Source organism: Triplophysa dalaica, chromosome 9 (genome assembly GCF_015846415.1).
Source record: "Triplophysa dalaica isolate WHDGS20190420 chromosome 9, ASM1584641v1, whole genome shotgun sequence".
Classification (NCBI taxonomy): Eukaryota; Metazoa; Chordata; class Actinopteri; order Cypriniformes; family Nemacheilidae; genus Triplophysa; species Triplophysa dalaica.
In genome coordinates this window covers 531,815-545,881 of record NC_079550.1, presented here as the reverse complement: position 1 = coordinate 545,881, position 14,067 = coordinate 531,815, and the positions used below count along the sequence as shown (strand labels likewise).

Sequence of the window (14,067 nt, the reverse complement as noted above, 5' to 3'; positions counted from 1 at the left end):
CATCAAGGACACGCCAGGCTCTTCGCATTAGGATGAGCTTAACAAATGCTGTGGCATTTCATATCACAAAGGACATGGTTCCCATAAACACCGTGGAAAAGCAAGGGTTCATAAAGATGCTTCACACCGTTGATCCACGATACAAGTTACCAAGCCGCAAACATTTTACAGAAGCCGCAATTCTCCGAATGTACACTGAAACACGCGAAAAAGTGTCGGAACAGCTTTATAACGCATCTTTCTTTTGCAAAGTTGTACTTCTTGACCACTGTAAAGTACACTGAAAAAACAACTAGCCACAATACAGAAATGTTTTAAAATACAAAAACTTTATTTATGTTTTTTCTAAGTTACTAATAAAGAGAATGTTATTTCAGTACTTTATGTTGTAGTTATGTTTTAAGTTGACTAGTTAAGCAAAAAAGAAAAAATCAAAATAGAAATCGTGAATCGGTCAAATGTTCTGAAAAAATGTAGATTAGAATTTTATGCTAAATCGCCCCAGCCCTATTTCAATGTATGAATCAGATAAAAAATGTATATATAATTTGGACCTTTCTTTATAAACAGTTTATTATGACTTCAAAACGTAAGTCGGCACTGGACGAAAAGCATTGCATCGTGTCTACAACTCACAGGTATTACGCAGTAATTAAGTTTATTTTTATGCTCTTTTAGTTGAAAACAGTGGATTTTGAAATTTGATCAATGAATAGGCTCTATATCACTTTGGTATATCAGTTGTAGTTCTCAGGTACCTGATATTTGCAGTAAAATTGAATAAAAATAGGTTTTCTCCATTTGAAAATTAACCATGGAAGAAATAAAAAAAACGTTAAATCAATGGAAAACAATACGTCAACAACGATAATATGTATATGATAAATCACTGGGAATAGGCTATTTAGCAGTGGGCGAGCACATGCCCTTCGGGTCCGTCCATTGGCTACTGCAGTGCAATTTTAACTACAACTGTCTGAGGTACATTACACTTAAGAAACAGTTACATGACTAAAAATTACATTTGTTTTCACACGTTTATTGCGCTTGGACACAATAATATAAACAATATTGATAACCATAATCGTGCAGCGATATAGGTATATTAATATTGCAATAAAACAAAATAAGTTTATGATAAGAAAGAAGACACTAAGGAATGTGTGTGTTTTCCCCACGTTAAAAATTGTTGGACAGATTACCTGTCGGTGGATCCTGAACTGAAAACATTTGGAGCCTGTGGTTAGCAAGATTTATAAAGCATGTAGGCAAACAGATGGAAAAAATAAATTATTTTCACTTTATATTACTTTGGTCATTTACAGTTGAAAGAAAAAGTATGTGAACCCTTTGGGCTAACTTGGATTTCTTCATAAATTGGTCATAAAATGTGTTGTGATCTTCATCTAAGCCACAACTATAGAGAAACACAGTCTGCTTAAACTAATACCGCACAAATATTATACGTTTTCATGTTTTTATTGAACACAACATGTAAACATTCATAGTGCAGGGTGGAAAAAGTATGTGAAACCCTAGGCTAATGACTTCTCCAAGAGCTAAATGGAGCCAGGAGTCAGCCAACCTGGGGTCCAATCAATGTGATGAGATTGGATGTGTTGATTAAAGCTGGCCTGTCCAATAAAACACACACACCAGTTTTGAGTTTGCTGTTCTGAAGAAGCGTTGTCTGATGTGAACCATGCCTCTCACAAAAGAGCTCTCAGAAGACCTACGATCAAGAATTCTTCACTTACATAAAGCTCGAAAGGGCTACAAAAGTATATCTAAAAGCCTTGATGTCCATGTGTCCACGGTAAGACAGATTGTCTACAAATGGAGAAAGTTCAGCACTGTTGCTACACTCCCTAGGCGTGGTCGTCCTGTAAAGATGACTGCAAGAGCACAGCGCAGAATGCTCAATGAGGTGAAGAAGAATCCTAGAGTGTCAGCTAAACACTTACAGAAATCTCTGGCACATGCTAACATTTTTGTTGACAAATCTACAATAAGGAAAACATTAAACAAGAATGGACTTCATGGGAGAACACCACGGAGGAAGCCACTGCTGTCCAAAAAAAACATTGCAGCACGTTTGAAGTTTGCAAAAGAGCACCTGGATGTTCCACAGCACTACTGGCAAAACATTCTGTGGACAGATGAAACCAAAATTGAGTTGTTTGGAAAGAACACACAACGCTATGTGTGGAGAACAAAAGGCACAGCACACCAACATCAAAACCTCATCCTAACTGTGAAATATGGTGGAGGGGGCATCAGGGTTTGGGGCTGCTTTGCTGCCTCAGGCCCTGGACGGATTACTGTCATCGATGGAAAAATGAATTCCAAAGTTTATCAAGACATTTTGCAGGAAAACTTAAGACCATCTGTCCACCAACTGAAGCTTAACAGAGGATGGACGATGCAACAGGACAACGACCCAAAGCATAGAAGTAAATCAACAACAGAATGGCTTCAACAGAAGAAAATACGCCTTCTGGAGTGGCCCAGTCAGGGTCCTGACCTCAACCCGATTGAGATGCTGTGGCATGACCTCAAGAGAGCGATTCACACCAGACATCCCAAGAATATTGCTGAACTGAAACACTTTTGTAAAGAGGAATGGTCCAAAATATCTTCTGACCGTTGTGCAGGTCTGATCTGCAACTATAGGAAACGTTTGCTTGAGGTTATTGCTGCCAAAGGAGGGTCAACCAGTTATTAAAACCAAAGGATCACATACTTTTTCCACCCTGCACTATGAATGTTTACATGTTGTGTTCAATAAAAACATGAAAACGTATAATGTTTGTGCGGTATTAGTTTAAGCAGACTGTGTTTCTCTATTGTTTTGACTTAGATGAAGATCAGAACACATTTTATGACCAATTTATGAAGAAATCCAAGTAAGCCCAAAGGGTTCACATACTTTTTCTTTCAACTGTATATTGTCAAAAAAACGTAGTGTACTTTAGTAAAAAAGAACAAATATAATAATATATTGCCTAATATTATTTGAGACGAGTTTTACATTATTTCGTTAGGCCTAATCCTGCAATAGACTGAGTGCTGAGTGTTTGTTGCATGTAACTCGTATATTAACGAATAAGAATTTGTATATGCCGCTCAGGAACAGGGCGAGACGAAAACCCAGGAATGCCAGCGCGGATAGTGGAATTAAATTCTAAAATGAAGACACACTGTTTGCATGGTTATTTCATTTTGTTCCTGTCTGTAGATTAATTTTATTATTTGACCCATATTGAAGCAAAAACACTTGTGCAGGAATTTCTATTATTAAAGCCACACTTGCCAGAACGATTTAAATTATGCGTCATCCCCGCAATCCCACTGCAACATTTTACATGGCTCGAAAACGCCCACACCCTGTGGAGAAAAATGTCCTTTTTGTTGTTCCTTTTCTTCTTTTTTTAACCATAAATTGTGTTTCGTTTTCAATCCTCCCATGTTGTCTGTTCCATGTGAGGAAGTCCGTCAGATTACTTTTCGTTTAAACAAGCATTTTTTAGCAGGCTACACCATTTAACTTCCAGCAAAACCAGATATTTCAGACCGGGCAGAGTGGGTTTTTTAGTGGGTTTTGAAGCAAAATGATTTCAGTAACCTATGCTATGTGGAGAGCATTCACTTAACATCATTATATAATTTTTACCGGAGGTTGCTTTATGAGGGTTTTGCATCTGAACTCTTCATATGTCGCCACCTACCACGAGTGCAGAACCAGAGCTATAAGCTAAGCTTAAGCAGAATGTTTTTAATGCAAATGGCAAACGCAATAAGAACCTTTACTTTTACTTTTAGAGATGAAACGATTACCGGTTACACGATAATCCACGCTAAAATGTCCTGACGGTTAGTATTACTGTTTAAACTGTACTGAGCATGACAACCGTGTATGAGAGTGATTTTGAAAACTCATAGTGATTTCTGTGCAGCCAGCATCTCTCTGATAACGTGACGTTTTGCACGAGCAGACATTTGAAAGGACCAGATCGGAGGTCTGGGCATATTATGGCTTTACTAGAGTCCTGAGGGCAAATTAATCGAGGATGGGCAACCTGTTTGCAAATCATGCAAAAAGAAAGTTGCCGCAAACGTGAAGAAGACGTCAAATTTGCGGAGTCATATTTGTGAACACCAGCCGCTGTTATATAGCGAATGAGAGACAAGTTAACTTTAAACTCAATACCAAAACTAACTCACTAACTAATTAATTGGAAAAAAAAAGTTGTTATAAGAAAAGAAATATTTCATTATCTCACTTGTAATAAACGCAAAATTAACACATCTCATGAACGTGATTTGTGGGATATGTATGTGTGTCAAATAGCATATGCTTTAACGGACATACAATCATTGCTGTTTATTGGATTTGTTTATTTGACATTTCATTTGCTGTTCATTTGTGCACATTGCTTGTGTTGTTTTATGTGTGGATTTAGTGTTCTCATTCAAGGTACTGTTCATTAAAACCAGCACTAGAAAAACTTTAACCTCTCAATGCTTTATTCTAATGTTTATGCTTAAAATTTCAAGCACAATTGGGCTTTATTCCAAGACAAATGTCTTAATTCAGGCAATAAAGCTCTTTTGTTTAGAAAAACATTGCATATGTAATTGTTGTTAGTTGATTTTCCAATATAAAAATGTTGAAATGTTTTCAGTTTGTGTATCATTCTTTTTGAACAATTTTAGCTCATTTGAACAAAACCATGATAATATTGATAACCATGGTCATTTTGGTCACTATAACCATGTGAAATTTTCATATCGTTACAACTCTAGTTACTTTATCTAAAAAGTGAACTGTTGTCTCATAAGGATTTGATATGAAAGTAAGCAAGTACAATTTCAATCAGTTTCAATCCCCTTATCCCAAATCCAAGCATTTTTTAAACCTTAAAAACATCATTGATTTTTCAGGATTGCCAGCACCAGTACGATCCCTGTCGTGATGATATAACTGTGTGGTTGAAAGTGTAGGACAGATAGACACGTGTCTTACCTTCTCTTTGTCTTTCTGGAGCTGTTTCTGCAGTTTCTTCGTTTTGCTCTTTGTGTGTTTGAGTTTCTCGCGCACCTCCACGTCCTGCAGATCCAGCTGAGTGAACTTCTCCTTCTGACTCTCGATGAACTTGGTCAGTTTATTCAGCTTCCTGCACAGCACACAAACACACAATGCAGCAGACGTGTACTCACATACAGACAGAGAGACATGAGAGACGTGTCTCACTTCTCCACAGTCTTCAGCTCCTCGTTCTTCTGCTTCATGTGGTCTGTCAGCTCACTGCTCTTCTCACTCAGATCTTTGGTGTCCTCTTGAATCTGGTGTTTCTCCGCTTCTTTAGTAGAAACTCGCTGTTTAAGATCATGACTGGGAAGAAATGAACACTGTGTGTGACTAAAACACCTGTACTCTCAAAGCTCAAAGCTAACGTTTGCGTGTTCATCTTACACGTAGAACTGACACAGAAAGCTTCTCTTCTTGAAGATGTCATTCTCTAAAGTGAGAAAGTCCACAGCTTTGTTTTTTTCACCCTCCAGAGCACTCTTCTCTTTCTCCACCAGCTTCACTCGATTCAGCTGCGTAAACACACACATTCTCTCTCCCTTCAGCAAATAATTTCTTCAAAACTTTACACAAACAAAACAATGGATCAAAACAATGGCTAAATCAGAACTGGCATACTTTCTCAATATATAGTAGGCAAAAGGTAGTAGGCATATGAATGGTCAGTATTTACAAAACAGTAGGTGAGAAATACCCTGGTGGTGGCCTATTTCTCGCGAGATTTGGATGCGTCTATACTAATGTTGCGTCCGAATATACCTACTTACCTACTATGTAGTAGAAGAAAACAGTACTTATACAGAGTAGCATGCCCGAATCGTCAGTATTCAGAAATTTCATGATGGTTTACTAGTTACGCCCAGATTAAGAAGTACTACGCGACAGATACTGGAGATACTTCTATATCCCATGAAATCACGGGACAGAATACCATGCACAGCCTGCAAAACAGTCTCAGCAAACTTTCATGTACAATTAAACATGTTGTTAATTGTTGTAAAGCTTATGTAACATTAACTTTGACCTTGCTTTGTTCTTAAATTGACCGTGTTTTATATTGTTCATAGATTTAATTTATAGAATTTAAATATGAAGCATTAATATTGAGCTTATTTTCAGCAGTTTATTAACGCTTGTAATAAATAACGTTATGTATATTCACCCTTGACAATATAATATATTACTTAAATGTTTTTTGACTCTTAGATATAACAAAATACATGATAATTATTCAGATGATCATTTTAATCAGGTGGTTTAAACGGATACAGTTTGGCGCAATTCAACTTTCTAATCACCTTTCATAAACAAATAATTATGAAACACAAATAAGCCCAAAACCAATTAATTACTCAAATTAAATTAGTGAGACGTGAACTATGTCTAGTGGCAAGAACGTAGACTTAACTCGTTCCATCTGAGGATCCTGGGCAACACCTGGCAGAACCGCGTCTCAAACACTAAAGTGCTGGCCCAGGCAAAAGCATTCAGCATACACACGCCTTTCACAAAGACGCCAACGCTGGCGGATTCCTAAGGACATCATGTATGGCGAGCTCGCCATCGGTACCACACCAACAGGCAGACTAGTGCTCTGGTACAAAGACGTCTGCAAGCGTGACCTGAGAGCTGGAAGCCTGAATCCTGCGGACCTGGAAACTGCTAGCGCAGACCGTGCCAGATGGCGACTCGCCTCAAGGACCTGCACAAAGCTGTGCGAAGGAAAGAGAGAGGACCAGTTGGAGGAGAAAAGACGGCGTAGACGGCAGAGTCAGTGCCCACAGAATCAGAATCAGTCTCAGGCTTCACCAGTAGTCACTCCAACAGACTCTGCTGCTCTCGTATTGTACTGTTTAGCCACAGCAGACACTGCAATTCCACAACAGACTGACCCAGGTGCAGATACTCCATTGACTCTCGAGTCAGAAGGATCCCGATGATTAATACAAACGAAAAATGATGAGACGTGTAAAAATGGTGTCGTTTTATGGACAAGGAAAGAAAAGAACAGATGAGGAGAAAGTGAAAGTTAAACGAGAGCGTGGTCGGATAATATTTGGATAAAGTCTATGTTAAAACATACTTCGCACATAAAAACAGCACAGAAGAGATGTACTCAGGTAGTTCTAAATATTACAAAAGAATGCATATTAGAGCAACGTATCTACGTGAGAGACATCAACCAATAGGCAGAATACAGACAAAATAATAATTTGTAACTGTAGTTTACAGTCAAGCATGTTTCTGATACAAAAAGAACATTCAAATGGCATAATCATTCTTCACAATGGGAAGTGTGGATGGGCCTGTTATTGTCGAACAATTAAATTGAGAAAAGGGATTGCAAAATCAAGCTGATGTATTCCCTTTAATTGTTTACTTTTATCAAAAGCATTTAGCCCTTCAAGGTAAAACTAAAAATGCATTAAAATAAAAAGTTCTGAAGGTGCTGTACTTGAAGAAAATAGAAAGCTTTGTTTCATGTGTTGTTTACTTGTACAAAACCCATGTTAAGGTGTTAATGCAACCTGTCTCTAATAACTTAACTTGTTTCGCTTGTCATTACATCACATGGCTAATCTCTGGCTCACACTCCAGTACAGTTGGTTGCACCTCAAACGCAAGTTACCAACCGCCAATGAAAAGGAACAGAAGAAGAATTATGTCACATGATCACGTCAATATGCCGTATGATGGCTAGGGATGCACCGATACTACTTTTTCCTTGCCGGTCCGATTCCGATACCAGAGTTCTGCATATCGGCCGATATCGAAAAAATATGGTCTCATAAAGCACAGATACTTACAAAATGTTTAACATCTCCGTTTATTAAACAAAACTATCACAGTATAAAAGTCTCCAAACTCGCTCATGCACATCCTGACCACAAAAGGATGCCCTTAATACATTTAATACACGAGCATCCAGGACGAGTCCTAGTGATGATCCTGATGTCGCGGGGATCTTTGCTTCCCAAGTTCAAAACAGTTATAACACAAAGAGAAGAGATAAATTATGTGTTTAAATCATAGTAAATTGCATCTAATAAGGTTGCACTAAGCGAGTACCGTCTCCGGAAAATGCATTTTAAACAAAACCACAGTCTATTATCTAGTGATTATGAAGAATATTGAAAACTTTGGAACGAGTAACGTTGTGACTGTTCCCGGACACACGCATGCTGGATTCACACTGACAGATGACCGCACCAGCGGAGGTCAGAGTTTTTTAATTATGCTATTTGGTTTGTTCCTCGCATAAAGCTATCGAAATACATGACATTGAATACAGTGCATGACAACTTTCATGGTAATTTCCGGATAGTTAGTCCTTTTTCAAGCTTTAGAGTAACATCCACGGGTATCGCAACGGATCAAAATTGAAGGGAACCCATCAGTCCGATACCCGATCCAGCAACAAAGACCCGTATCGGCCCCAATTACGATCCAAAGTATCGGATCGGTGCATCCCTAATGATGGCTACATCATACTACACCCATTCAGGCAAAACAGAACATTTGGCCCTTGTTAAGTAGGTCGTAACTGAAATGGAGTACATGCTCATTGAGTATGCCACTTGGGATTAAGCCAATATCACAAGAAGAGCGCAATCCTTCTAATAGGGTGGCACTGGTCCAGCATGCCATGTCAGTATCATATTTAGTCTGGCTTCATGATGCGTACACGTGTGTGCCGTTTGCCTAGGTGATGTCGCGTTACCTTCTCTCCTCTCTGCTCATTGAGCAACTCCACGCGTCTGCACAGCATATTGATGGGCTCTTTGAGACGACACGAGCCGATGATGTCCTCCAGATACTCCAGCATGCCTTCATCATGTTCTGTCTGACCTTTGGGCTTCATCATAGCAATCTGCTCCACCTCACCCTGACAACACACACACAACATCAGCATCAGACTTGACTTATGACATGACAGGTTCATTTGGTACACTCCTCACACACTCTCGGTGTGAGGAGTGTCAAGAAAATACAAAAACACTATTCAAGACTGCACACCTTTTTCATATTTTCTTGCCAGGAATATTTTTGTCAATGAGACATGTTTGATATATGTTTAAGATAAAGGGGAAAATATCTCAGACATATTTAATTAAAGAGCAGCGATCACACCACAGCTGTAATGATAGATAAAGAGACCAAGAATGAGATGGTTGGGATGAGCATGTCATATGAAGGGCTTGTCTAAACAGTCGCAATAAGAACTCTCACCGGTCCAAGTGTATGTTCATTAACTAATCACAAGCGGCAAAAAAATACAAATTCAAAAGCCACGCTAACATTACATGTCACATAATGATGTCACCTGTCTTTATAGGCATCGGTGCATGTTGTCTTCTTTTCTCCACCAGGATGATATGTAGAACCATAAATTGCTGTAAATTTAATCTTTTAGCCTTTAAAGCAAAACATAGACTTCTACATCCCACCTCCGGCATCACAAAACCCTCCTCGACACACAACAAAAACACATCTTAAATGACGGCGTCTGGTTACATTGACATTATGAAAACAATTGGAGCTAGGGCTGGGCCGATAAACGATATCATATCGAATCGCGTTAGAATTTATGTAGATAACGATGATAAGCTATTGTTATTTTGACTCTATATGGATTAATCTTACAGTCTAACAGACAGCAGAAATAAACGCAACAACAGTCAGTCAGCGTGCAGCTTTTAGCATGCGCGTCAAAGTACAAAGTCCATTTCATACTGCACTTGGCAAAGAAAACTCGACATGAGAAGGAAAACATGACTGGAAGTGGAAATGAAAGCGAAACAAACCTTGAGTTGTCATCACACGGTTTATCGAGCGTCTTATTTTTCTTTGCAATCGCGGGTTAAACAAAACAAACCTGAGGCACATAGAGGGTTTTCATGACGCGTCATCAATCCGGAAGTTAGCCATGTTGGAGGCATTGAATGTAAAGAAATATAGGAAATCGGGTCTTTAGTCCTTATCTGTATGTGAAGTTCAGCATGTGGCCATTTTGATTATATCGGATGTCCCTTAACTGTGTAACAGTGATTCTTTATCCATTAATGTGTGTCTACATCCAAGTACAATAGATTTAAAGTACATACAGTAACGTTAAATACTGCTGACTCGTGAGTGAAGTTCAGAGTAGAAAATAATTAATAATACTGCATGTGATGTTACATTGCATGGCTATAACGATTCTGGGGTGTGATCGATTTGTTTTAAAGAGCTTTTTTTTTACAGTTATTTCTAAAGAAGACTTTTTTAGATTTTTGTCGGCGATGAAATCTGGGATTTCCATAAGGTTCAAAAGCAGTGCTTACTTTCAATGCATCCAACTTGGCCAACTTCCGGATTGATGAAACGTCGTGAAAACACACTATTGCCAGCGAGTTACTTTGAAACTCAAGCATAAACCTTTATACATCCAACGTTAACAATTATGAAACAAACCAGCGCTGCTCTGTACAGATTAGAGATGTAATGAAATGAGTTTCTTTGCACATTAAAAGACTGAGCCTTGTATGCAAGATGCTTGCATGATTAAAGAAATGCACTACAGTTTATGTGAGATGTCTTTTTAAAAGAATCCCACTTGTCGAGCAAGACAATATTGCAGTGTTATGTATGTGCGCAGGTGCTGAGCCAATAGCGTTCGAATGTACGCAGTAACGGAGCCCTTTCATTGGTTGAATGTATTAAATGAATACTCCCTTTACTCAACGAGTCAAAATGAGACTGAATGAACTGGCACATGTTGTTTATGGCCTAATATCCTCTTTGTTGCAACAGTACATGTCTAATTGGGTAATATCAATGACTTTGTTTAATTTAATTTGAACTGGTTTTGAAGTTAACTTTTGTTATGTTGACTGTTTTGTTAATAAACTGCATTTAGAAGTGAATATTTTACATAGATTATTATAGATTAAAATACCTTTTTTTAATGAATTACATATCGTAAATTAATATCGTTATCGATCAATATAGAAAAAAACTATTGAGTTTACATTTTTACCATATCGCCCAGCCCTAATTGGAGCTGTGTGTTAAGTATCTTCAAGGCATGTACATTTTCCCTGAAACAAAGCCGTATGTATTCCAGTCACCTTTTTTACTAGAGTTTGAGGAGGGTCGTGTCTGGCATGTTTTAGACATTACGTTGATCTGCCACAGAGACGTTTCACATCAGCCTTGAAGTCCCAGTGAATGAAAAAAATGGCAATGTCTATTTTTTCATGTAAAATTGTAGTTTTTATTGTAAATTCATTCTCTTTTTAAAATTGGTTTGACCTCATAATTTCCAGTTAAAATCAGAAAATGCACTTCCGTCCTGTAATGACTATCCATCATAAATGATGTATGTTAGACAGCTTGGGCGGAGCATCCGTTAACTCCTCCCCTTCAACTAGTCTGCTGCCAGTTCCTTTTCAAAATGCAACAGGTGTTTTTAAACATCTAATTAGGGCTGGGACGAATGACAGAATATTCTGTTACCAGGGAAACCGTATATTCCGTGGAATGTAAATAAGTAGGCATAGTTTACTCGTCGATAGGCAAGATAGGCATCATGATGAAAAAAACATATGAATTTATTCACTCTTAACAAGTCAAACATTCTTTTGACCTTCTTTCAGGCTGTAGTTTGTGATCCGCTCCTGTCCGGCGCCTTCTCTCTCACCCACAGTGCTCGTGCATGGGTGCAATAATCTGCACGTGCACATAATACAGCTCATTCTCAGGTATTTCAGAAGTCAGGTCGTTTCGTAAATCTATTAATAGTTTAAATAAAATTTACTTTATGCAAGCCGAGGCAAAAGTTGTGTTGTAACGTGCGATGATGCTCGTCACATGCGGTGCTACTGGGAGACGTGTGTGGCTTGTGGAGTCACCAGAGACTCGCAGTGTAAAGACAAAGTCTACTGTGAAATATATTGATACAGTGAAATAAAACTATTCATTCCGTGAAATAGATTTTTGGTCATTCCTCCCTCCCCTACATCCAATCAAATCGCAGAGAAAGACAAAAGCCACGCCCATTCTTTTTCTCATTCAAAATTACATTTTACGCAGTAAAAGTAAAGTCTGTCAGTAACTTTAAACATCTACAACACATCTAGAACATTGTTGTTCAATCAATGAGTGAGGACTTCAAAACCTGCACATGACCCCTCTGTGAAACACAAAATACCATGGCACTTCTATTAAAGAGTGGGGAGAGCCACTAATAATTGATTTAAAGGTGCAATAATTATTCATGTGTCATTTGTGTTTCTGGGGGGGGGTCGGGAATAAATACACGCCGGAGGAACATGGATACAGTACAAAAGACTATTTCCACTCACCTCAGCTGATAGGAAGAAGCATTAATAAGGTCTTGTGCTTATTTGTGTATAAGCTCTGTCTGAAGAGATGGTTTCTAATTGCAGTGCGCATTGCAGCCAATCGCATTCAAATGATGGACAGCTATTAGTGAGGACTCGATATAAATCAACGTTTTAGCTAATCAGGCTCCTGGTCCCTTTTCTGAATTGAAGGAGGCATGAATTAAAATCACAACTTTAATCAGAGCTTTTGTTTTATAAGAGGGAATTGTATTCACGCGAACATCATGTGTCAGAACTGAAAACGTCCTTGTCACTGAGATTACTGTTATTGACACCAGGCCAAGAGAACGCCAGGTTCTGGATGCACCTATCTATGACCACATTGATAGGTTAAACACCGCCTCAATAGAAAATATCAACGACTACTTCTCTAGCCCCACTGGTTCACACATGAAGAACTGAAGTTCCACAAGTGGCGCAGAACTAGATAGAGCAAGCAAGCATTAAACAAACATGCAGTTAACTCTTTCCCCGCCAGCCATTAAAAAAAAAAGTTGCCAGTCAGCGCCAGCGCCAGCGTTTTTTAACATTTTCACTAAATTTTGATGAGTCACAGTACATTATCTGTTATTAATTTATGGACAAACAATATATCAAATGAAAGAACAGTCCCTGCTTTCAAACAAAAGAAACTGTATTATTCCATCTTCATTTGTTATTTTTTTTATCACCCCTTAGATATGGGTAGGTTTCTTCAAAAATGCATCACTTTGATTAATCATTAATCCAAAAAATTTGGTCAAAGACACCACCCATGACAATCATTAGTTACAGATAAAATATATATGTTATAGGTTCAGAGATTCTGTACTTTTTCCAAAGGTGTGTAACAGAGGCACCTGCTGTATAACAGTACAAACACTGATTGCCGTAATAACTCGTCTTTGGCCGTGAACGTTTTTTCTTTTAAATGACGAGATAACTCGTCAATGGCGGTGAAAGAGTTAAAGATAGCAAAATATTGGCCCATCCCTGCTTGTGGTAGAATACAGTCGCTGCATAACCTTTTTCGGAATCCGATATTGGGAATGCGGGTATAAAGTTTATTTTTATAGACGTTCCAGCTCATGTGGGAAAAACATTGGGCGTTTGTCGTTTCATTTCTCCGTGGATTCCTTTGTGAACAAGGCACAGGTCGACACTGCTTTTTACTTTTAAACTCTCCACAATATCAGTGACGTGCCTTCAATATTGGATCCGATTGGAATGGTGCAGCAATATTATGTGAGTAAAACATTGTTGTACTATGCGTCACTATTGCACCTGGAGACCTCTAATCATTTGCATTAATTGCAGAGGTTGTCTGTGATCTTAAACCCGTGCGATTCGCCATCTGTGATTTGGAGGGCTTATATATAATTTTCAAGGATTTATCCACCGTTTGTGAATAATGGAGGCTGTTTTGAAGTGGTTTGGTATTTTTTCGGTCATATACCATTAAACACAATACAACTATAGGCTATACAAACTATACGCAAAGCCTTGCAATTACATACGGGAAATAAGTCAGTAAATTTGAGTGAAATCATCCCGTGCGAATGCGTCACATGAAATACTGATGTGTGGAGGTCAGTTATAAATCACAGG

General features: G+C 38.4%; 1 protein-coding gene across 2 annotated transcripts in view; it reads right to left on the bottom strand.

Annotated features, from left to right (window-relative positions):
• smc4 (structural maintenance of chromosomes 4) overlaps nucleotides 1-14,067 on the bottom strand; it is a 31,770-nt gene that overhangs the window by 11,061 nt on the left and 6,642 nt on the right. For both annotated transcript variants that reach the window (XM_056756808.1, XM_056756807.1), the window contains exons 6-9: nucleotides 8,814-8,978; nucleotides 5,477-5,604; nucleotides 5,255-5,395; nucleotides 5,027-5,177 (exon numbers count right to left, since the gene is read on the bottom strand). In XM_056756808.1, the coding sequence (XP_056612786.1) occupies nucleotides 5,027-5,177; nucleotides 5,255-5,395; nucleotides 5,477-5,604; nucleotides 8,814-8,978 (585 nt within the window). The remainder of the gene's footprint in view (nucleotides 1-5,026; nucleotides 5,178-5,254; nucleotides 5,396-5,476; nucleotides 5,605-8,813; nucleotides 8,979-14,067) is intronic.